The sequence below is a fragment of the Aphelocoma coerulescens genome, chromosome 10, assembly GCF_041296385.1.
Source record: "Aphelocoma coerulescens isolate FSJ_1873_10779 chromosome 10, UR_Acoe_1.0, whole genome shotgun sequence".
NCBI lineage: Eukaryota > Metazoa > Chordata > Aves > Passeriformes > Corvidae > Aphelocoma > Aphelocoma coerulescens.
This window is the reverse complement of record NC_091024.1, coordinates 12,099,800-12,124,452: the sequence shown is the minus strand read 5'-3', so window position 1 is coordinate 12,124,452 and position 24,653 is coordinate 12,099,800. Positions and strand designations below refer to the sequence as shown.

The 24,653-nt window shown below is 55.0% G+C and overlaps 1 protein-coding gene across 2 annotated transcripts in view; it reads right to left on the bottom strand.

Annotated features, from left to right (window-relative positions):
- The window catches only part of CORO2B (coronin 2B), a 32,190-nt gene continuing 7,537 nt past the window's right edge, over positions 1–24,653 (bottom strand). Inside the window, exons 3-14 of one of the 2 annotated variants that reach the window (XM_069025747.1) lie at positions 22,928–22,991; positions 16,878–17,078; positions 9,117–9,233; positions 7,655–7,804; positions 5,529–5,693; positions 4,996–5,112; positions 4,596–4,700; positions 4,129–4,225; positions 3,095–3,207; positions 2,534–2,624; positions 2,310–2,449; positions 1–1,666 (exon numbers count right to left, since the gene is read on the bottom strand). In XM_069025747.1, the coding sequence (XP_068881848.1) occupies positions 1,535–1,666; positions 2,310–2,449; positions 2,534–2,624; positions 3,095–3,207; positions 4,129–4,225; positions 4,596–4,700; positions 4,996–5,112; positions 5,529–5,693; positions 7,655–7,804; positions 9,117–9,233; positions 16,878–17,078; positions 22,928–22,975 (1,476 nt within the window). In that variant the 5' untranslated portion in view covers positions 22,976–22,991 and the 3' untranslated portion in view covers positions 1–1,534. The remainder of the gene's footprint in view (positions 1,667–2,309; positions 2,450–2,533; positions 2,625–3,094; positions 3,208–4,128; positions 4,226–4,595; positions 4,701–4,995; positions 5,113–5,528; positions 5,694–7,654; positions 7,805–9,116; positions 9,234–16,877; positions 17,079–22,927; positions 22,992–24,653) is intronic. The other variant, XM_069025748.1, reaches the window with a different exon arrangement.

Below are 24,653 nucleotides of genomic sequence, written 5' to 3'. Positions count from 1 at the left end.
TGGTATCCTGAAAAGACTTTATTCCATCACTATCCCGTGGGAGCATAAATAATCGGGAATGACAGCACATGGAACGCAGCAGGGAACGCCGGGAACACCGGGAACGCGGGACACGGACGGGACGGAGCCGCACCGGGAGCGCCGGGAATTTCAGCAACTTGGATTGAGTGGAAATAGGGATCTCCAGGAAAAACCAGCAGGATCCGGTGTCGTTCCCTGTGCTCCAGGCAAATTCCATCAATCCTGGGATTGTCCAACGTGCCGAGCCCAGCGAGCGTTCCGGGGGCGTCCCTCGGGATCCATCCCTGGGGCAGCACCCCCAGGAATATCCTTCCCCCTGCTCCGTGGCCCCTTCCCGGCGGGCAGGAGGAGGGAAAATCCCGCTTTTCACAGGCGGAGGGAGCAAAAATCCCTCTCTGGGTGGGAATTCCAGGCAGGTTTTGTTATTTTAAAGGATCTTGGAGCAGATCCCTTCCCATGGGCTGCTCCTGCCACATCCCAGCTGTGCCGCAGCCCCGGCACCGTGGGAAGGATCCCGGGATCCCAGCGTGGGAAGAGTCCTGGGATCCCAACATGGGAAAGGGCCCTGGGATGGATCCCGGGATCCCACTGTGGGAAGGATCCCAGTTTTCCACCATGGGAAGAGCTCCAGGTTTCCACCATGGGAAGAATCCCAGTTTCCCACCGTGGGAAGGATCCCGGTTTTCCACCATGGGAAGAGCTCCAGGTTTCCACCATGGGAAGGATCCCAGATTCCCACTATGGGAAGAGCTCCAGGTTTCCCACCATGGGAAGGATCCTGGTTTCCCACCACAGGAAGGATCCAGGTTTCCCACCATGGGAAGGATCCCGGTTTCCCACCACAGGAAGGATCCAGGTTTCCACCATGGGAAGGATCCCAGATTCCCACCATGGGAAGAGCTCCAGGTTCCCACCATGGGAAGGATCCCGGTTTCCCACCACAGGAAGGATCCAGGTTTCCACCATGGGAAGGATCCCAGATTCCCACCATGGGAAGAGCTCCAGGTTTCCCACCATGGGAAGGATCCCGGTTTCCCACCAGGGGAAGGATCCCGGTTTCCCACAACGGGAAGGATCCCGGATTCCCACCACCCGGTTTCCCACCATGGGACGAATCCCAAGCTCCCACCATGGGAAGGATCCCAGATTCCCACACAGACACCCCCTCTGACGATCAAGCCCTTCCCACTTCCCGCCCTTTTCCCAGTTCCGCTCCCGCTGTCACATCTTTGCATAGGAAAAGAAATTAATAGCAAGGAAGCATCGCGCTTTCCCGGGAATCCGCCCGGGCTGGCTCATCCCGACAGAACGGACACGGCTCCAACTTACTGGGAGCCTCCGGGCTTTCCCAGGGATCGGGTTAGAGCGGGATTAGTGCCGGACAAGACGCGCACGACGTGATTCCAGGCTCTCAGCAGCCGCAGGTTCCAGAATTGTGTTGTGGGTGAGTGGATCCAAGGAATTCAGGGGCGGAGTAGAAACAAAGGAATTGATTTAGAAAACGTCCCTGGAGTCAATTGTTCTTCGGGATATTCCGGAAGTTCTTTAATTCCAGCTGCAGCTGCCGGATCTGAACGTCCTTCTGCGAGAGCTCGTCCTTCAGCCGCCGGATCTCATCCTGCTGCCGGAAGAACATCCGGAGGAGCTGGAAAAGGAGGATGGAGATAGGGGATGGAGCTGGTGGGATCACACCAGCTGCTCATCCCAGGATTTTTGGGAATGAGCCATAGCTCGGCTGATTCTGGGGACAAGGGGGTGAATTTGAACTGAAGGACAGGAGATTTTGATGGGATTTTGGGAAGGAATTCCTCCTTGGGAGGATAGGGAGAGGCTGGGATGGAATTCCCATAGAAGCTGTGGCTGCCCCTGGATCCCAGGATCCCAGTGTGGGAAGAGGGTCATGGGATGGATCCCAGGCTCCCACTCTGGAAAAGGGTCGCAGGATGGATCCCGGTTTGTCACCCTGGGAAAGGGTCTTGGGATGGATGCCGGTCTCCCACTGTGGGAAAGGTCCCAGGCTCCCACCTTGGGAAGAATCCTGGGATTCTACCATGGAAAAGGATCCTGGGATGGATCCCGGGCTCCCATCCCTAGAAGGATCCCACACTCCTGCCTCCATTGGGATAGAGATCAGCAGAGCAGTGCCTTTCCAGGTTCATCCCCCCATCCCATCCCATCCCATCCCATCCCATCCCATCCCATCCCATCCCATCCCATCCCATCCCATCCCATCCCATTCCCATTCCCATTCCCATTCCCATCCCATTCCCATTCCTGGGCTTCCCCACCTCGTTCTCCGTGCGGGGTGGGACGTTCTCCAGGAGGTCGATCCCATTGACCACCACGCTTTTCTTCTCCCTCACCGGCGCCTTGAAGACAATCTTGGAATTCCTCTTGTATCCCTCCTTCAGTGACATCAGGATGGGATCTGAGGGAGAGCTGGCGGATCAGCGGGATGCAGCCCCATCCTACATCCCAGATATTTTTGGGATACCCCCGCCGGTGGCTTTACCTCTGTTGACCCCACTGAGCCACTCGTCCGGGGTCAGGGCCGGCTCCGTGCCCGGAGTCATGGGATAAATGTCCTCCTGGTACGTCTCCGACTGGGAACACGGCAAGAGAAGAGAAATGGCATCCAGGAATGCGCTCCCTGGGCACGTGGGAATAATTCCCTCCCCCATGGAGGGGATGAACACCCAGATTGTTGGGAAACGTGGGGCACAGAGAGGAAATTTGGGAAGTGCTGGCTGGAGCAGAGAACCTGGGATTGCGTCCTCCACCCAACCCTGGCTGGCACAGCTGGATTTGCTTCCTGGAAAACCCCGATCCAAGCAATATTTGCCTGGAAACAACTCCCAAACCCCAGGTGAGACCGATCCCTCAGGGAAACATTCACTAAAATCATTCCCGCTAAACCATGGCTGAAAGCTCCCTGGGACATGTAAGGACGGAGAGGTCCCAGGATGGTGGGAACAGAGCCATCCGTGGGATTGCTCCAAGTGGGGCATCTCCACGGCTCCGGAGCCGCCCCGGACCCTCCGGATGCAGCTTGTTCCCGCATTCCAGGACTCACCCGCCTCGGGACGATCATGGAGATGGGCTCGATGAGGCCCTTGAGGGTGATGAGTTTGTAGAAACGGAAAACTTCGCAGGCAGAAACGTCCAGGCCGTGCTTCGGCATCACCCCTGCGGAGAGGGACAGGGATCGGCCATCCGCAGGAAATTCCCACCATGGAAAAGCCCAACCCATCCCTGCTCTCCACTGGGACACACGGGGCTCCACTGGATCCATCCTCGTCGTGGCTCTGAGGTGCAGAGTGGGGACGGTGGGAAAAGGATGAGCAGCTTTTATTTGGGATAATCCCGGGAATCCCGGACTGACGGCAAGGTGGGACAGCAGGATTTGTGTCCCTGGATATGGACCTGGCCAGGATCCAGCAGCACCACGTGGGGATCTCCACAGGGATGGGAATGGTGCCCTGCGGGAGCTGAAGTCGATGCTCCGGAGCCAGAATAGTGCCCACCAAATCCAACCCAATCCTAATCCAACCCAATCCAAACCCAACCTGATCCCATCCAAACCCAACCCAATCCCAATCCAAACCCAAACCCAACCCAATCCTAATCCAATTCCAACCCAAACCCAACCTGATCCCATCCAAACCCAACCCAATCCCAATCCAACCCAACCCAACCCCAACCTAATCCCATCCAAATCCAACCTAATCCCAATCCTAACCCAATCCTAACCCAATCCTAACCCAACTCAAATCCAACCCAAATCCAACCCAATCCCAACCCAAATCCAACCCAAATCCAACCCAACCCAATCCCAACCCAATCCCAACCCAAATCCAACCCAATCCAACCCAATCCAATCCCAACCCAAACCCAACTCAAACCCAATCCAAACACATCCCAATCTCAAACCCAATCCCAACCCAATCCTAACCCAATCCCAACCCAGTCCCAGTCCAATCCCAGTCCAATCCCAATCCAATCCCAATCCAAATCCAAACCCTCTTCCTGGTGCCATGTAATCCAGCGCCTTCCCCATGCACCTTTTCCCCACTCCGGGAAGCGGAGCAGCAGCATGTCCATCCTTACCCAGTCCTTTCTGTGGAGCCGGGGAGCGGAATTCCATGAGATAACTCAGGTAGGGCTTTTCCGAGCCAATCTCGTAGTAGCGGATGTTGCCATCGCCCTGGAGCAGCAGGGAAGAGGGATGGGAATGGATTTGGAAATGAGAAGGTGGATAAAAACCAGGATGAAGAGCATTTAGAGGGCAGGGACCGATGGGATACAGGGAAGGAATTCCTGCCTGGGCTGGAATTCCCAGAGAAGCCGTGGCTGCCCCAGGATCCCTGGAAGTGTCCAAGGCCAGGCTGGCCGGGGCCTGGAGCAGCCTGGGATAGGGAAAGGTGTCCTGTGGCAGGGACATCCATGGAACTGGATGAGTTTTAAGCTCCCTTCCAATCCAAACCTTTCCATGATATAAATTCCAGCCCCAATCCCTGGGCAATGCCGGGGGATTTTCTGGGAATGCTGCATCCCGCTGCTCCGCGCATCCCTACCTTCCCAGCCAGGTACAGCATGTGGGTGTCGGCATCGTAGAACGGGAAGAGGAGCCCTGAGAGCCCATCGATTTCCTCCTCGATCAGGGGCATGGATAAATCCTCCTGGAAAACAGGAAAATCCCGGTGTTAGCCGTGGCCCGATGGCGGTGCTGAGCGGCAATTCCAGCAGGGATGGAGCAGGGATCTGGCAGGGATGGAGCAGGAATTCCATTGAGGATGGAGCAGGATCCTGGCAGGGATGGAGCAGGAATTCCATTGGGGATGGAGCAGGGATCAGGCAGGGATGGAGTGGGATCCTGGTGGGGATGGAGCAGGAATTCCAGCAGGGATGGAGCAGGATCCTGGCAGGGATGGAGCGGGAATTCCATTCGGGATGGAGCGGGATCCTGGCACCCACCTGGTCCCAGAGGGCAATCTGCCGGGTGTTCCAGCGGGACACTCCCGTGGTCAGGAGCCGTTTCGTGCTTCCCAGGAAAACCACGCGGTTGACGCGGTGGTTCTTGCAGCTGGCCTCCTGCAAGATGGGAATGAGCTCTGGAATTCCCTTTGGATCCAGCTCTCATCCCAGGAAAGCCCCTTCCTTCCCCCCTCGCCTCTCCCATCTCATCCCATTTTCCAGCTCTCTCCTTCGGCCAAAAATTCCCATTTTTCTGAATATCAGGGTGAGCCCACCATCCTCCTCCTGCACCTCCCCCTTTCATTCCCACCGTTTTCCACAAATCCTTAATTAACAACGGAATCAAAGCCTCCAACTCCTCTCCTTGGGATGAGGCCAAGCCCTTCCCATCCTCTCCACACCCAGCCCGGGAACTGGATCCCACCGCATGGAAAACATCCCACCAGGAGCCCTGCCAGCACCTTACGGACATTTTCAGCCATTCCATAGGATTCTTCCCTAAAACCTCATTCCAACCCCTCCTTCCACGGCACCTGCAGGACCCTCCCGGAGCGCGGCTCCACCACGCGCAGCTTCTTGTCCTTGCAGGTGGTGGCCAGCAGGCTGCCGTCGGCGTTGAAGGACATGCACAGGATCACGTCCGTGTGGCAGTCGATCATCTTCACCGGCTCGCCCACGTCCAGGTTCCAGATCAGCACCTGCGGGAAGAGCCTTTGGAGCCACCCGGGACGGGGGGGAAGCTGTTCCTGCTCTGTGGAAGCTGTCCCTGCCTTATGGAATGTCCCCCCCCTCTGTGGAAGCTGTTCCTGCCCTATGGAAGCTCTCCCACCCTATGGAAGCTCTCCCTGCCCTATGGAAGCTCTCTCACCCTATGGAAGCTCTCCCATGCTATGGAAGCTCTCCCTGCCCTATGGAAGCTGTTCCTGCCCTATGGAAGTTCTCCCACCCTATGGAAGCTCTCCCTGCCCTATGGAAGCTCTCCCATCCTATGGAAGCTCTCCCTGCCCTATGGAAGCTCTCCCTGCCCTATGGAAGCTGTTCCTGCCCTATGGAAGTTCTCCCACCCTATGGAAGCTCTCCCTGCCCTATGGAAGCTCTCCCACCCTATGGAAGCTCTCCCATGCTATGGAAGCTGTTCCTGCCCTATGGAAGCTGTTCCTGCCCTATGGAAGCTCTCCCATCCTATGGAAGCTGTTCCTGCCCTATGGAAGCTGTTCCTGCCCTATGGAAGTTCTCCCACCCTATGGAAGCTCTGCCTGCCCTATGGAAGCTCTCCCACCCTATGGAAGCTCTCCCACCCTATGGAAGCTCTCCCTGCCCTATGGAAGCTCTCCCATCCTACGGAAGCTCTCCCATGCTATGGAAGCTCTCCCTGCCCTATGGAAGCTGTTCCTGCCCTATGGAAGGTCTCCCACCCTATGGAAGCTCTCCCTGCCCTATGGAAGCTCTCCCATGCTATGGAAGCTGTTCCTGCCCTATGGAAGCTGTTCCTGCCCTATGGAAGCTCTCCCATCCTATGGAAGCTCTCCCATCCTATGGAAGCTGTTCCTGCCCTATGGAAGTTCTCCCACCCTATGGAAGCTCTCCCTGCCCTATGGAAGCTGTTCCTGCCCTATGGAAGCTCTCCCACCCTATGGAAGCTCTCCCACCCTATGGAAGCTCTCCCACCCTATGGAAGCTCTCCCATGCTATGGAAGCTGTTCCTGCCCTATGGAAGCTGTTCCTGCCCTATGGAAGCTCTCCCATCCTATGGAAGCTGTTCCTGCCCTATGGAAGCTGTTCCTGCCCTATGGAAGTTCTCCCACCTTATGGAAGCTCTCCCATGCTATGGAAGCTGTTCCTGCCCTATGGAAGCTCTCCCTGCCCTATGGAAGCTCTCCCATCCTATGGAAGCTGTTCCTGCCCTATGGAAGCTGTTCCTGCCCTATGGAAGTTCTCCCACCCTATGGAAGCTCTCCCACCCTATGGAAGCTCTCCCATCCTATGGAAGCTCTCCCTGCCCTATGGAAGCTCTCCCATCCTATGGAAGCTCTCCCATCCTATGGAAGCTCTCCCACCCTATGGAAGCTCTCCCATGCTATGGAAGCTCTCCCTGCCCTATGGAAGCTCTCCCTGCCCTATGGAAGCTCTCCCATCCTATGGAAGCTCTCCCATCCTATGGAAGCTCTCCCACCCTATGGAAGCTCTCCCATCCTATGGAAGCTGTTCCTGCCCTATGGAAATTCTCCCACCCTATGGAAGCTCTCCCTGCCCTATGGAAGCTCTCTCACCCTATGGAAGCTCTCCCATGCTATGGAAGCTCTCCCTGCCCTATGGAAGCTGTTCCTGCCCTATGGAAGCTCTCCCACCCTATGGAAGCTCTCCCTGCCCTATGGAAGCTGTTCCTGCCCTATGGAAGCTGTTCCTGCCCTATGGAAGCTCTCCCACCCTATGGAAGCTCTCCCTGCCCTATGGAAGCTCTCCCACCCTATGGAAGCTCTCCCTGCCCTATGGAAGCTCTCCCACTCTCTGGAAGGCATGGAATGAGATGAGCTTTAAGCTCCCTCCAACCAAACCATTCCAGAATTCCACGACGCCGCTCTGCCCATCCATAGGTGACTCCCAGCAGCGCCAAAAGTCTGGGAAAACCCTTTGAATCGGCATTCCCGGCAGGCCTGACCTTGTAGTCGTATCCGGCACTGAGTAGGATGTTGTTGGTGGTCGGGTGCCATTCCACGATCCCGACCCTGCGGCTGTGTCCGTACAGCTCCAGCACCGCCTCTGTCATGTTCCGCTTCAGGCCGCCCTCCGGAATCTCCCAGATCCGCACCTGGAACGTGGTTTGGAACATCCCAACTCCTGCTCTTGAAAGCTCCTTCCCCCCAAAAAAAAGCTTTCCCAGCATTTCAGGAATTTAGGGATCAGCCCTGGTGTGAATTGTACCTCAAGGATAAATAACGGATTAATGGCTCCGGCATCCCTTGGGAAAAATCCAGCCCAGATAGACAGCCGTATCCAGGCAGGGATTTGAAATCCTCATCCTGAATTCCCAGCTTTGCTCGTGGAGTCTTCCCAGTATCCCAGATCCCACCCAGCCCTCTATTCCGTGGTGAATAAAAGCTTTTCTGGGAAGTGGGAGACGGCTCCCTGTGACTCACGGCTGTGACGGGAATTCTTCCCACTCCGTGTGCTCCCTGCCAGGCTCCCAGCTAATAAAAAATGCCGGATTTATCCGGATGAGGATGAAAAGAGGAGGATCAGGAGGGGCAGGATCGTAACAGGATAAAAACTGGATCATCCCAAACCCCAGCTCTTGTCCTGCAAAACCAGGGATGGATCCCAGTTTTCCCCTTTGCACAGGAGATTTTCCTTTAGGATGCAGCCTTTGGGATGGATCACGGGATCACTGAGGTTGGAAAAGCTCTCCAGGATCGTGGAGTCCAAGCTGTGATCGTTTGAACCAGACCAGAGCACCGAGCACCACATCCAGGAATTCCTTGGATACCTCCTGGGATGGGGACTCCAAACCTCCCTGGGCAGCCCATTCCAATGTTTGAGCCTTTTCCATGGAGAAATTCCAAGCTGAACCTTCCCTGGACACATTCCAGCCCTTCCTTGTCCCGAGACCCCAAACCTGACCCTACAAACTCCACATTTTGGGATCCTTTGGGATCAAAACTCCTGGATTTTCCAGGTGAACTGCTCTAAAAACCACCAGCAATTTTTCCCAGGATTTAGCTCCTCTTTTCCATCTCCGTGGAGAAATTCCAACCTGAACCTTCTCTGGGATCCACCCCTGGCTGCTCCCTCCTGCCAGGGACTTGTGGAGAGCCAGGAATTCCTCCCGGATCCCGTTTTTCTCCAGGCTGAGCTTTCCCAGCTCCCTCAGCTGCTCCTCGTGGGAATTACCCTCTGGACCTTTCTTCAGCTTCGTTCCCATCCGGATTTGTATCCGGAAAATAAAGAATGGGAGGGAATTCTGGCCCAGGAGCCAGGTTGGGCACAGGTTGGGAATTGATTGGCTTTGATCTCCTGGCCCTCAGCATTCCCAAAAGAAATGCCATGGAAATACGGGAATAGAGAATCAAACGCATCGGGAGGGTGGATGGATGCGGGAAGCGCATCCCAAGATCCCGGCTCACCGAGGTGTCCTCGGAGCAGGAGGCGATGATGTTCTCAATGAAGGGGTTCCACTTGATGTCCAGCACGTTTCCCTGGTGACCACAAACTTTGGGATAGTTCGGCTCGATCCGGCCGGTCTGGAAGGGAAAATCAAGGAAAACGATGGGAAAACCATCCAAGTCAGGGAGAAGTTGGTGTTTTCAGGGATGGGAAACCGTTGGAGGAGGGAGAGCCAGCTCAGCCTGGGATGGGCCAAGGCAAGGATTGGGTTTATCCCGTCGGTATTCCCAGCTATCCAGGGGTCGGGGGTTTCTCCAAACACAGCTCCGTGGAGCTCAGTGGGAATTCATAGAATCATGGAATTGTTGGGGTCGGAAAAGCGCTCCAAGATCCCGGAATCCAACCGTTCCCAGCACTAATCCGTGTCCCCAAGGGCCGCATCCGCAGGGATTTGCAATCCCTCTGGGAATGGGGCCTCCACCCCTGGCCATGGACAACCCTTTCTTTCCATGAGGGAGTTTTTCCAATATCCAAAGCTCTCCTTCCACAATGGTTCAAATCCATGGGGAAAGAATGGGAAGAGATTCCAGAGGCTCCAAAGCCCCTGAGGTCAGCTCAGCCATGGGATCACGCGTGAATCCCAGAATTCTGGAACGGTTTGGGTGGGAAGGGACCTTCCAGGAGATCCGTTCCCGATTCCTGCCATGGCCAGGGATCCCTTCCCTAATCCCAGTTTGCTCCAAGCTCATCCAACCTCGCCCCGCCTTGGAGCCTTCGGCATTTCCCTCCCAAATTTCGGAAGTGCCCTTTCCCAAGGTGCTCCTTCCCCAGGACAAGCCCAGATTCTGGGATCACCAACTCCTGCTAATTCTAAATCCGTGACCCCACTGGATGGGATCCCTCCGTGTGGATGGAAATCTTTCCCAAGCTTTGATGGGGCCTCCTGGGAAGATTCCCACCGGGATGGGCCGTAGGAATCCCTTCCCTTCCCAGGAATGCTCCGGGTCCGGAGTCCTTCCCTGCTCCGTGCTGGCTCCGTGCCGGATCCGCGCTTGGAGCACGCGGAATAACTGGGTCAGCTCGGCACAGCCACTGAATATTTCATGGATTTTCCCTGCCGACCTTTCCCGGCTCCGTTTAATGGGAACAAAGGAATGTGCCGACGGAACGCGCTGGGAATTGTGCCCTCGGCAGCTCGGGGAAAGCGGGAGAACTCTGGGCACTGGGATCAGGGCCAGGGAGAGCCCCGGAGCTGCTGCTCCCAAGGTTTCTCGGGATTCATTTGCTTGTTTGGAAGCAGCATCCTGAGCTGCAGGCAGGAATTTGGGAAGGAAAACTTCCTTCCGAAGCAGGAAAGCCGGGAATATCAGTGATGCCTTAGTTCTGCATCCCAGAACCACCAGTGAATTCCTGGGATGCAATTCCCAGTTTTATCCAAGGGCTCGGTTCATCCCGCTTTTCCAGAATTTCTGATTTGCTTTGCCATGACTTTATTCACCCCCTGGCTACCGCAGGAATTCCTGTGGAATTCCAGGTGGATGGAATTTTTAACGGCACAAATTAAAATCCCACCGCTTCTATTTGGAGGTATGGGCCGAGCAAATTCCTTCGAAAAGAAGATTCAATGGATTTTCCCCAAAATCAATCAGGATTTTAAGAGGAAAACACCAAGTCTGATTTTTAGGGATCGTTTCTTCCCAAGAAATCCGGAATTTTGATTCATATGGGTTGAGCACAGTGGGAAAAGGACAAGGAATGTGCCATTCCTGGGGCACCTGGAAAAGGGAAAGGAAAACCAAAGGCAATAAGAGGGAAAAAAGCCAGAAATATTCCTGGATTCTGGCTGCGTTTTCCCATTTTTCAGTGGGACCTTGCCGGCAGCCAGGAGTTAATCCAAGGTGAATCCTAATCCCTGGATCCCTGATCCCCGTCTGAGGGAAGCGCAGTGACCCAGATTCCAGCCCCGCAGGGACTCTCTCGGCTCCGGCAGCTCCGAGGTTTTCCACGGAAAAGGCTGCAAGGAGGAAATCTTGGGAAAGGGAGAAGAATTGGGGTTCCTTTGGGAAAAGGGAGAATTCCTTGGATAAATTGTTCATTTTGGGATTGGGGGGGGAGAGGGAATTCTTTCCCTGGGAATGGCCGGAATGGCAGCAGGCAGAGGGATGGAAACCGCCTGCATTCCGGAATCTGGGATGGGGAGGGATGGAATTTTCCTCCGTGATGGGAATCCAGGAGGAATTTTCCCGTCAGATCCATCAGCACCAAATCCAAGTGTTGGGAAGAATCCCTTGGAGCAGCACAACCGCTCCAGCCATGGCTGAGTCTCACTTTTCCCGGAAATCCATCCCACAGGAGCCTTGGAGAAATCATTCCAATATCCTCAATTCCCAAAATCTGCTTTTCCCTTGGAAAACACAACCTGGCAGCGCTTCCGGAGCCTCCCATTCCCTGGAGAGCTCCACAAAGGCGGAAAAAATCCCTGTATTCCGCTCCATCCTTCAATCCCACATGGAAAACCTCAGCCATGGAAGCAGCATCCAGCCGGCAGCTCCTCCGCATCCCATTCCCGCATGGAAAATCCCATTAAGGGAGGAGCAGCCCCCACCCCTCCAGGGCCGCTTTTCCCATTCCAGCGGCTTCTCCAGCTGCTCCCTGATCAGCTCCAGGAGCTGGATCGAGGAAGCGCTGCTGGAGCCAGGGGGGATTTCCCAGGAAATCCTGGAGTCTCCAGGAGCTGGGATTCGGGATAAATCCATTCCCTGGCTTTTCCAAGGATCTCCCTCCCCCTTGGGAGCCAAAGAGGAGGAAATCCCATGGAACTGAGCTCATTCCTGCTTTTCCTGTTGTTCCCTGGGAGTAAATCCCAATCCCAGCTGGCTGCTCCCTCCTGTCAAGGAATTCCAGAGGGGGAAATTCCTCATCCCCCTTTTCTCCAGCCCCTTTCCCAGCTCCCCGGATCCCGGTTTTCCTGCCCCTTTCCCAACTCCGTTCCCTTTCCTGGACAAATTCCAGCCCTTCCTTGTCCCGAGGCCCCAAACCCCACCCTACGAATTCCACATTCCGGGATCCTTTGGGATCAGAATTCCTGGACTTTCCAGCTTAGTTGCTCTAAAATGCACCAACACTTTTCCTGGGATTTAGCTCCTCTTTCCCATTATCCCCAGGCCAAAAAGCAGAAGAAATCCGCCCTTTTTCCCGGGATGAAGGTTGAAACCCATGGAATAGAATCCCTCCTAAATTAAGGATAAATCCCATCACATCCCATCAGCTCCTCGGATCCCACCGGGAGCAACCCCGAGGAGCTGCCAGAGCACAAAAGCTGCATCCCAGATTTTTGGGATCAAAGCCATGCCAGGAGCAGGAAAAGACACTTTTCCCTCTTTTCCCTGTTTCCCTTTTTCACCTTTTCCCTCGTCTTTTCCAGCCAGGTGCATCCAGAGGGAGAAACCTGGGAATTCTCCTCCCTCCCGTGGCATTTGGGGCTCCAAATCGGCTTTTCCCTGCTCCGAGGGCCATGTCCATGTGGGAATGCTGGGAACAGGCATCGAGCCCTGGGATGGGAGCTCCAGCTCCATATCCATGGAAAATGGAGCTGCTGGGATGAGCTGGGAGTGGGAGGAGCCTCTCCCAGCATGGCTGAGCCATGGGCCACATTCCCGAGGGATCGGGGGCTGCTGGAATCTCATCCTGGCCCGGGAACCCGGCATGGGATGAGCTCCAGGGCTCCACAACAAAGCCAAAAGGATGGGATTTAGGGATGGAATTTAGGGATGGAATCTAGGGATGGAAATTAGGGATGGGATATATGGATGGGATTCCTCTCCAGCTCCCAGATTTTAGGGATCAAAGCTGTGCCAGGAGCAGGAACAAAAGCTTTTCCCTCTTTTCCCTGGGTCCATCCCCATCCCGGGAGCCTCCGGAGGCAGCAGGAGATGGATGAGAGTTGGGAGATGGATGAGGCTGGAATCAGAATTCCAGAGGCATCCCGGCCCCCCTCCTGGGGCCCTTTATCCTTTCGGATCCATGGGGGTATTCCAATGGGATGGGTGATTTTTCCTGGCTCATCCCTGCTTTTCGTGGTCTGTGGATAATCCTGATCCGACCTCTCAGGAATTCCTTGTTCTCCCGGGCCCTGGAATGTTCTCAGGCCGTTGGGATTATTTTGGGAATCTGCTCCTTGGCACTGCAGTGGGAGCTCCCAGTAACATTCCCAAATGCCGGAGCTGCTTCTGGGAATCCCTGGATGAGCCATGTCCAGCTTTTTGCAGAAATTCTATTCCCAAATTCTGGGATAGAAACCTTGGGAAAGGCTCTGAAGGCTTCATGGGAGGCGTTTTCCCCATTTCCCTAAAAATTCCCAAACACCCCCAGGATTTCTGGATAAAATTTCGGGATTAATTTCCCCCCCCTTCCTTCCCAGGATTTGTTTATCCCAGAAAAGGAAAAGCTGGGCTTAAGCTGTTGATTAAAAAGCCAAAAGGCCCCATAAATTCCCATTCCATGGGATTAGGGACATCCCAAAGAAATCTCGGGAATGAGCAGCCCTGTTTTCCTGGGATTCCTGTGGATTCCAGCCAGCAGAGGGGGCAGGAAAGGCCGGGACAGTGCCGCAATTCCCGGCCTCGCTTCCTTAGGCTCGACCTCCGGCTTAGCCGCAGACTGAATTCCCGATTTCCCATCCCGCATCCCTCATTTCCAACCCTTTCCTGCTCTGCTCCGCTCCCAGCATTCAAATCTCATCCCGATTTTTTCCTTGGGAGTGATCCAGGTGTTTAAGGCCAGGCAGATCACAGGGCTGGGATTCCCGGAGAATTTTCAGGATATCAGCTGGAACAGCAACGCTGAAGGATCAGGGATTTTTTGGGAGCCTCAGGAATTCTTTTGCCGATGTTTAAAGGAATTTTCTCCCACAGACTAAAACAGGAAGAGGAAAATCCCAGGAAATTCCTTCAGGGAATCTCCCGTATCCCGAGTTTAAGAGGGAAAATCTCCAAGGATGTGGGAATTGGAGCAGAAGCCAGAGAGAATCCCGGATTTTGTTCCTGCAGGAAAAATTCCCGCTGCTTTGGAAGGCGGGAACTTTGGGAAGAGAACATAGTAGGGAATCCAGGGAAGTTTGGGAATTCCGTGTGCTGTCCTATCCCAAATCCAGCCTTTTTCCCATCCCAAATCCATCCCTGTCCTATCCCAAATCCATCCCTGCCCCATCCCAAATCCATCCCTGTCCCATCCCAAATCCAGCCCTGCCCCATCCCAAATCCATCCCCATCCCATCCCAAATCCAGCCCTCTCCCATCCCAAATCCCGCCCTGTCCATGGATGCAATGGGATGAGCTTTCAGGTCCTTTCCCTCCCAAAGCATTCCAGGATTCTGGGATTCTCCCATCGCTATGGAGCGAATCCCGCAGATCCCGATCCCGGTGCTCTCCTTCGCCCGCTCCCTTGGGATATTTTCACCCCGGAGCTGGCAAGAGCCTCATTCCCAACGGCCGAGGCTCCGGAATGTGGGAAGAAGGAGGAGCCAAGCTCCCTCTTCCCAAGGCACCCATCCCCTTGGATCGCTCCGTGAAAACGCTGGGAGCCGGATTTGGGATTCGGGATGTGCGGGAGGAGCAGCTGGCCCGGCCCAGATCCCGGGAGCTTTGCTGAGGGCAAAATCCAGGGAAAGGATCCAAAAATACGGCGGCAAATCCACAGAGCGGCGCCCAGTATCCGGGTTACCTCCATTAGCTGCTAATTATGGATCCCAATTAATTCAGGAGCTGCTGAATTCCAAGGAAAATGAGTTTCTCCTTAATGAGCTAATCAGGCTCCGGATAAAAAACCCCCTGGAATTTATTAACTCCTCTCGCTGCGGAGCATCCAGGGCCGCTCCAGCCGGGATTGATGGGCTGGATATCCCAGGATTTCCGAGGATCCCTTTGGAACAGGTGGCAAAGGGCATCCTGGCTTTTATCCCGCCAGGATTTTGCCAGGGAAAATGGGGATTTGCTGGGAATTTGGGGTCGTTCCGCAGGATTCGGGATGCAGAGGGTGCAGAAGGAGCAGGGATGGGGATGGAGCCGGAGCGCTCCGGGTGCTCAGACAAAGCTGCCGGGGGGTTTTTTCTGGGAATATTAATGAGGCTCAAGCTGTGCTCAGCAATTAAATCCTGATTGGAATTCCTTCGAATTCCTTCCATCTGGAGCGGCTCCTGGAATGAAAGAGGAATTCGGGAGAGGTGGGAATGCTGCACAGGGAAAGGAATGATGGGATGGGGAGAAACAGGGAGAGCTCTTCCATTCTCCCAGCTTCCCTTCCCAGCTGGAATTTGGGGATTTGGGGATTTGGGAATTTGGGAATTGGGTTTGGCCCTGGATTTGGTGTCTGGGAGAACGGGAGATGCTCCATGTGTGGAGTGTCTTCGTGGAATGTGGGATCGGTGTATCCGTAGGGAAGGGAATGCCGCTCTTCCGTGGGAATGCAGCTCTTCCAGGGCAAAATTCCTCCTGGGAATGAGCCTGGGAGTTCCTTCAGGTGCCCAGGGTGAGATGTGCATTCCAGCTGGGAATGCAGGAGAATCCCAGGGCAGTGCCCGAATTTTGGGAGCAAAGCAAAGAATCCAAGAATCCCAGAATCCTGGGATTCGGGTGGGAAGGGATTTTATCCCATTCCAATAGCCCAGCTTGCTCCAAGCTGGCATTGAACTTTCCAAGGATGGGGGAGGCACGGATTCTCTGGGAATCTGTGCCAGGGCCTCACCTCCCTCCTTGGAAAAATTCCTTTGATCCGATTTTAACAGATTCTCTTCCTGCCAAAACCCTCCCCCTTCCTTATCCAAGGTAAATTCCAGGCTCAAGGTTGCCTCCGCCGCTGCTTTTCCCTCCCGGAGCCGCTGATCCCATGGGAAGCTGCCAGAGCAGTGGCCGGACTGACAGGAATTTCAACTTGAGATGGAGCAGATCCTGGGGGAATTCCCGAGAAAGGCCAAAGGGAATCTTGGATGGACATGGAAAAGGAAAAGCACAACGGGAGAAGGAGGAAGATCCTGGCAGGATCAGGGATGAGTGGGATCAATCCCGCTTTTCCCATGGAAAGGAGCTGTTCCAGTGCCCGAGTACCCTCTGGATGAGGAATTTTTCCCAAATATCCAACCTGAGATCCCGAAGGGATCCAGCTGTTCCCTCAGCTTGTGGAAAGCCCAACTAAAGGGAAGGAGCGGCGGGATGAGAGGCTCCAACAAGGAGCCATGTCCTCAGAATCCCGGGATCCGAGCAGCACCGGGATGGGACCAGGCGGAGACATTGCCAGTGTCCGAAATGCCGGAGAAACTCCCCGAGAGATTCCAAAAATGCTTTAATGGGATGCTTAAATTCTTCCTAAAAAACCCCAATTGACCCCAATCCCTCCCTGTCCCATCCCAAATCGAGCCCCGTCCCATCCCAAATCCAGCCCTGCCCCATCCTAAATCCATCCCTGTCCCATCCCAAATCCCGCCCTGTCCTATCCCAAATCCATCCCTGTCCCATCCCAGATCCATCCCTGTCCTATCCCAAATCCTGCCCCGTCCTATCCCAAATCCATCCCTGCCCTATCCCAAATCCAGAATTCCTAAAAAACTCCAATTCACCCCACAGAAAATCCCGGGAAAAGCAGCAGGGATTGGGACACTTTGGGATGGCTCCAGCCAGGAATTCCCTTCCCAAATCTCTCATGGGATGATGAGGAAACCCCAGGAATACCAGCAGGGACTGGGACACCATGGGATGGCTCCGGGTGGGAGCTCCCATCCGGAATCTCACCTGCTCCAGCGGGATGACGAGGAAGGAGCCGCCGCCGGCGCTCTCGGTGACGATGGCGAGGAAGCGCGCGTTGACGGCGCAGAAATGGTTGTCGTGGACGTTCTTGGTGATGGGAACGCCGTCGAAGCAGTGCTCCCGGCTCGCCGCCTTCCCGTAAACATTCCGGAACTTGGAGCTGCGGTACTGCGGCCGCCATGACATCTGCGGGGAAGTGCAGGGATCAGCGTTCCCACGGAAACGCCGCGCACCCGGCTGCACTCCCGTCTTTAGCTGGTGGAAGGGTTGGGATGGCCCCATTCCAACAGGAACATTCCTGATGGATTTAAGCAGCCCCCCGGTGCTGGAATGGCTCCCAAAAGGCTCGGAAAGATGACTCAGCATTCCTAAAAAACCCATTCCCGCTTGCTCTCCCATTCCTATTTCAACCTGGCGGGATACGGAAATGTTGGGATGGCTCCGACCCACCCTGAACATTCCTGGAAAATCTAAGGGATCCCCCTGGAGCGAGGAGCGGCTCCCAAAATCTCCAAAAGCCTCGGTGCTGCTGCAGAATTCCAGCTGCTCCCCTTTGGAGCGGGAATGCTCAGCTGGGCCACGCCGGCTGCACACGACAATGGAATTAGGGCTTGGAATGTGCCGGCTTGGAAATGGATTGGCCTGGATGGCAGGAGAGTGGGAATTGGAGCGGGATGGGAGCGCTTAGGGAGCGTCAGGAAGCAGGAATATTCCACGTTCATTTTCCACACGGAGCAGCACAGGAGCCAGTGGGGATCCCAAGGATCCACCAGCAGATCCTGGAAGCTCTGGTATCCTAAGGATCCACCAGCTGATCGTGGTGGATGAGGGATCCCGAGGATCCATGAGATGATCCTGAAGAATCAGGGATCCCAAGGATCCATTGCCTGATCCTGGTGGATGAGGGATCCCAAGGATCCACAAGATGATCCTGAAGAATCAGGGATCCCACGGATCCATCGCCTGATCCTGGAAGCTCAGGCTTCCTAAGGATCCATCAGCTGATCCTGGTGGAAAAGGCATCCCAAGGATCCTCCGGGTGATTCCGGCAAACCAAAAATCCCAAGGAAAGGGATCCCAGGGCTCTCACATGGAAAGATTTTCCCGCCCTGCAGCCGCTTCCCAAGGATGTGGCCAAAGCCCCCCCAGGGACGCCAGGGAGCAAAGCCAATGGAATTCCAGCATCCCGAGGGGGACGCTGCAAACTCAGGAATTTTTCCCAGGAAAATCCCCGCATTCCCAAGCACCACTTTCCATCAGCACAGAGAAGCTGTGGCTGCCAAATCCTTGGAATGTGTGAGCTCGGATGGGACTTGGAGCAGCCCGGAATGGCTGGAAGTGCCCACGGAAATCCCGGGATGGGCTTTACGGTCTCTCCCAATCCAAAGCATTCCAGGATTCTGGGATTTACGGTGGAAAATTGTGGGAAAAGAATCCAATTTGCCAGGTGAGAGGATGGAAATCCCAAAGTTTTTACAATCCAGGCAAGAATTCCAAGCGGGAAAAAGGTTTGGAATTTCTTTCCTTCTTTCTTTCTTTCTTTCTTTCTTTTTGTCTTTCCCCTCTGCGCATCTGGGCTCTTGAATCCCTGGAATTCAGGGCTGGAAAAACAATGGATTTCCTGGACGGAGACAATGGATTTGAGATTCTCCAGCGGGATGGATCCCACTCTGGCACCGGCAGCATTCCAGGCGGGGCTGACATTCCCAGCAGGAAGGAACGGAGCCCCTTTCCCGACGGAATGAGACAAAGCGTGAGAGGAAAAGGCGGAAACGGGAGCAGCTCTGGCCCTACACTGGGATTGGCCAGGAGCTTCCTCCCGCGGGAATGCTTTGGGAATGGGAACTTCCCATGGAAGCTTTGGATGTGACCTGGCCAAGGGGAAAAAACTCTTCCCAAAACCTCAGGAAAACATGGAATTCCCTGCTTTCTGCTGGAATTTAAACTCTCTTTCCACTGCCTTCCAGCAACTCGGCAGCATTCCAAACCCCTGGGATATTTTTCCCACTTTTCTTGGTCTTTCCCAATGATTTGACCCAATTTTTCCCAAATTTCGTTGCCTCAGAACTTCTAGGTTTTTATCCCAATTTTTTTCCCCTCTCTGAGCATCCATTACTCCGGAACAAAGACACAGATAACAGGAATGGAGGGGGGAATCCGGGACCCCGGAGCAAACTGCCAGCTCTGCCCTCATTCCCTGGGAACAGCAATGCCTGGAAAACTGGGAAAAGCAAAATTCCAGCAGCTCTGCCCTCATTCCCTGGGAACAGCAATGCCTGGAGAACCGGGAAAAGGACCCCCAGCAGCTCTGCCCTCATTCCATGGGAATATCCCTGCCTAGAGAACCAGGAAGAGATCCCAGGAGCAAAATTCCACCAGCTCTGCCCTCATTCCTTGGGAATGTCCCTGCCCAGAAAACCAGGAAAAGGACCCCCAGGAGCTCTGCCCTCATTCCCTGGGAATGTCCCTGCCTGGAAAACCGGGAGAAGGACCCCCAGGAGCTCTGCCCTCATTCCTTGGGAACAGCAATGCTGGAAAACCGGGAAGAGATCCCAGGAGCAGCCCCCGGCCGTGCTTGGATGCTTTCCCGCTTTCCTGGCGGCCGCGGCCTTTCCCGGGAGCGGCTCTCGGCTCTGTGTGTTTGGCTTTTCAAAGGATCCTTTCATCCCTCGGGAGTCTTGGAAACAGCGGGAGCGAGGGAAAGCTCGGGAAAGGAGCTCCGGACATGGCAGAGCCCCGGCCCTAATCCCGAAAAAACCTGGATATCCTAAATATAGCTCCCGTTAATCCGCCCCGAGCATCGGAGCTCGCAGAGAACAAAAAAAACCCCTGAATTTCTGGGAGGAAGAATTCCCCTCAACCTTTTTGGTTTTTTTTTTTCCTTGGAATTGGGCCCTTCCAGCTTTTTGGAAAAATCCCATCTGCCATGGATTTTTCATGGGGAAAAAAGGGCTCCTTCCTCGGGATTGGCTGTTCCGTGAATTCGCTTGAGCAGCGGGAAACAAAAAAAGAGGGATTTGCCTGGACAACCACATTGGGAAAAGGAAATCCAACACTGAAAATTCCAGGCTTTTCAGGAGAGGGCTTTGAGGCTTTCCAATATCCAGTTATTCACAATTTTCCTGCCTCCCTCAGAGCTTGTGACAAGGATTCCCTGCCTGGGATTTTCCGGATCAAATCAACGCTGAGTTTTGGAGGGAGAAATCCCAAATCCAAGCCAGTTGCAGCCCCGTGGGGATCCTGCACATCCCTGGGAGCCTCTGGAAGTTCTTTTCCATGGGAAAGGTCAGGAACGCCGGAGTTTGACATTCCCAGCATCGATCGCTCGTGAACTGGGCACAAACGGGAGCCGCTTTTCCAGAGGAAAATCAAGGATCTGGAATAGCTGGGAAGCAGCTGGAGCTGCCCAATCCCAGCCCACGGAGATCCCGCGGTTCCCTGGTGCGGAAAACAGGGAACAAATATGAAATTTGGGATTTTTTGGAGGGAAAAATCCCTCCCAGCCTCACTGCCGGGCCACATTCCTGGGGGGATTCCCAGGATGGAGCCGTGATCCCAAATTCCCGGCGGATTCCGCAGGGAATCTGCACCTTGGGAGCATCAGGACCGGGTATTTGGGAGCCTCGAGGAACAAAACCCAGAGAATTTGGTCCATTTGGGAATGGATTTGGGCTGATCCCAGATCCCGCCCAGCTGGAGGCAGGAGATGGTTTGGGATCGAGATCCAGAGCCAAATCCAGCTGGGAAAGCTCAGAACGCGACAGCAAAGCTGCAGCCGCATCCCAATCCAGGGATCCTTCCCATTGGGAGGGGAAAACTCAGGAGTGGGAGCTGGCTGGAATTCCTGATCCAGCCTGGCAGCGGGGCCAGAATTCCTGATCCAACCTCACCACAGGCTGGAATTCCTAATCCAACCTCACTGCGGAGGCGGAATTCCCAATCCATCCTCATTGTGGGCTGGAATTCCCAATCCATCCTGGCCGCAGGGCTGGAATTCCCAATCCAACCTCACCACATCAATTCCTGATCACCACAGGGCTGGAATTCCCAATCCAGCCTCACCACAGGCTGGAATTCCCAATCCAGCCTGGCCACGGGGTTGGAATTCCCAATCCAGCCTCACCATGGGGCTGGAATTCCCAATCCAACCTCACCACAGACTGGAATTCCTGATCCATCCTCACCATAGGCTGGAATTCCCAATGAAGCCTACCACAGGGCTGGAATTCTGGATCCAACCTCACCACAGATCAGAATTCCCAATCCAACCTCACTGTGGGGCCGGAATTCCCAATCCATCCTCACCACAGGCTGGAATTCCCAATCCAACCTCACTGTGGGGCCGGAATTCCCAATCCAACCTCACTGCGGGGCTGGAATTCCCAATCCAGCCTCACCACAGGCTGGAATTCCCAATCCAACCTCACCATGGGGCTGGAATTCCCAATCCATCCTCACCACAGGCTGGAATTCCTAATCCAACCTCACCACGGGGCCAGAATTCCCAATCCAACCTCACTGTGGGGCTGGAATTCCTAATCCAGCCTGGCAGTGGGGCCAGAATTCCCAATCCAACCTCACTGCGGGGCTGGAATTCTCAATCCATCCTCACCACAGGCTGGAATTCCCAATCCAACCTCACCACAGACCAGAATTCCTGATCCATCCTCACCACAGGCTGGAATTCCCAATCCAACCTCACTGCGGGGCTGGAATTCCCAATCCATCCTGGCCGCAGGGCTGGAATTCCCAATCCAACCTCACCATGGGGCCGGAATTCCCAATCCATCCTCACCACAGGCTGGAATTCCCAATCCAACCTCACCACGGGTCCAGAATTCCCAATCCAACCTCACTGTGGGGCTGGAATTCCTAATCCAGCCTGGCCACAGGGCTGGAATTCCGGATCCAACCTCACCACAGACCGGAATTCTCAATCCATCCTCACCACAGGCTGGAATTCCCAATCCAACCTCACTGTGGGGCTGGAATTCCTAATCCAGCCTGGCCATGGGGTTGGAATTCCCAATCCATCCTCACTGCAGGGCTGGAATTCCCAATCCAACCTCACCACAGACCAGAATTCCCGATCCATCCTCACCACAGGCCGGAATTCCCAATCCAACCTCACTGTGGGGCTGGAATTCCTAATCCAGCCTGGCCATGGGGTTGGAATTCCCAATCCATCCTCACCACAGGCTGGAATTCCCAATCCAACCTCACCACAGACCAGAATTCCCGATCCATCCTCACCACAGGCCGGAATTCCCAATCCAACCTCACTGCGGGGCTGGAATTCCCAATCCAACCTCACCATGGGGCTGGAATTCCCAATCCATCCTCACCACAGGCTGGAATTCCTAATCCAACCTCACCACGGGGCCAGAATTCCCAATCCAACCTCACTGTGGGGCTGGAATTCCTAATCCAGCCTGGCCATGGGGTTGGAATTCCCAATCCATCCTCACCACAGGCTGGAATTCCCAATCCAGCCTGGCAGTGGGGCCGGAATTCCCAATCCAACCTCACTGCGGGGCTGGAATTCTCAATCCATCCTCACCACAGGCTGGAATTCCCAATCCAACCTCACTGCAGGGCTGGAATTCCCAATCCAGCCTCACCACAGGCTGGAATTCCCAATCCAACCTCACCATGGGGCCGGAATTCCCAATCCATCCTCACCACAGGCTGGAATTCCCAATCCAACCTCACCACGGGGCCAGAATTCCCAATCCAACCTCACTGTGGGGCTGGAATTCCCAATCCAACCTCACTGTGGGGCTGGAATTCCCGATCCATCCCCACCACAGGGCCGGAATTCCCGATCCAACCTCGCCGCGGGATGGACGCCTCGCCCCCCCGATGGCCAACCCAAAGCAGCGCAGGATGAGCGGTGGGAATGACGCGAATTCCCTTCGTTCCGAGGGCTCTCCAGAGCGGAGCCGGCCCCTGCCGGGGGCTCCGGGCTGGCTCGGGATGTGTTTTCCATGGATTTAGTCCCGGCCATGTGGGAATTCCCGGCTCGGGACACTCACCAGGCCGCGCTTGCTCCCGAGCACCTCAGACTTGTGCAGGTCCCTCATGGACTCGCCCAGAGCTCTGTGCAGAGAGGGAAAGGAAAACATTCCATTCACAATCCCGGGAATCCCAGGGAAAACCCCCGATCCCTTCCTGCTGCTCCCGAGGGCCACGGTCCGACCCCCAGCAGGGAATTTTTGGTGGCTCTGAGCCTGTCTGCTCCTCCCAGGGTTGGGATAATTCCACACGGCCGCTCAAGCTCTTCGAGAGGACGAGGTAATTCCATAAAAATCATGGATTTGTGGTAAGAAAAGGTGGGATTACGGGATATTGGGAAGGAATTGCTCCCTAGGAAAGCGGGGGAGGGGCTGGGCTGGAATTCCCAGAGCAGCTCTGGCTGCCCCTGGATCCCTGGAACGTTCCAGGTGAGGTTGGATGGGGCTCAGAGCAGCCTGGGATAGCGATGGAATCCATGGAATCCATGGAATCCATGGAATGTGGGACGTGGGACATCTCCGGCCTCGTTATTCCTTCAAATCCATCTGGGTTCGGTTGGGATTCAGGGAGGGGGCAGCTGGAAGAGTTTCCCTCACTTGGATTCGGAGCGGCCTGGGACAGCGGGAATGTCCCTGCCCATGGAATGGGATCGGCTTGGAGATGCCAACCCAAAGCATTCCAGGATTTTCTGGTTATCCCAGCAATCCCGGTTCCTGCTGAGCTGCTCCCTTAGCAGGGAAGGGATTCCTGGCTGGGAGAGTGGGGAGGCGCTGGGCTGGAATTCCTGGAGCAGCTGTGGCTGCCCCTGGATCCCTGGAATGTCCAAGGGCGGCTTGGAGCAGCCTGGGACAGCAGGAATGGATGGATGGGGTTTGGGAATGGATGGATGGGGTTTGGGAAAAGCCACTTTTCCGTATGGACAAGAAGAGGGAGGAGATAGCCGTGTTTTTCCAGCTTGGAAAGAGTGGGAGATTGGCCGCCCAAATATTCGGGATTCATTCCATGAACACAAAGCCGGATGAACATTCCCAGAGGTTCTCCCAGCCTGGAATTGCCTGGGATTTCCCTGAAGTTGGACTTTCCAAGGATTTCCACTTCCTAGAAATCCTGGGAATGGCCTCTCTTCTTCCCAAACCTTGAGAAAAAGCTCCAAGTGAGGGTGGACAGAGCTGAGCTCTTCCCAGGAATCCTCATCCCTCCCGACCCATGGAGCTACTTCCCGAATTCCCACAGATATCATGGAATGCTTGGAAAGGGGCGGAAATCATCCCTGGCACCCTCAGGAAGCCGAGTTTGGATCCTTTTCCCTCCAGGAAAACTCCTGGAGGAGGAAACCCAAACTTTCCCAGGCCCCACGTGCCGGGAACAATCCCAAAATTCCCCCTCTGGAAGAAATTCTGGAAAGTAGCCCAGTTTTCCTCCCACTTTGTTTGCTGAGTCCTTCCCACCCCGGGAAGCTCCGGATGGAGCACAAAGAATTCCTGGCCCCCGGAGCTGCCCCGGGGCACCACCCCCAGGATTTTCCCTCCTCCAGCTCCTTGGAATTGTGTTTCCTTGAGGAAAAAGAACATTCCAGGCTCTTTCCCGACTCAAGGGGGTTTTAGGGAATTCAGAGAGGCAGAAAAGTTGCTTTTCCCATTGGAATGAGCACAACCGAGTCAGGGACTCATCCGTAGGAATGATTTCACATCCCATGACAAATCCTTGGATCCAACGGGATTTTCCAGCCGGGATTTTCCAGCAGTT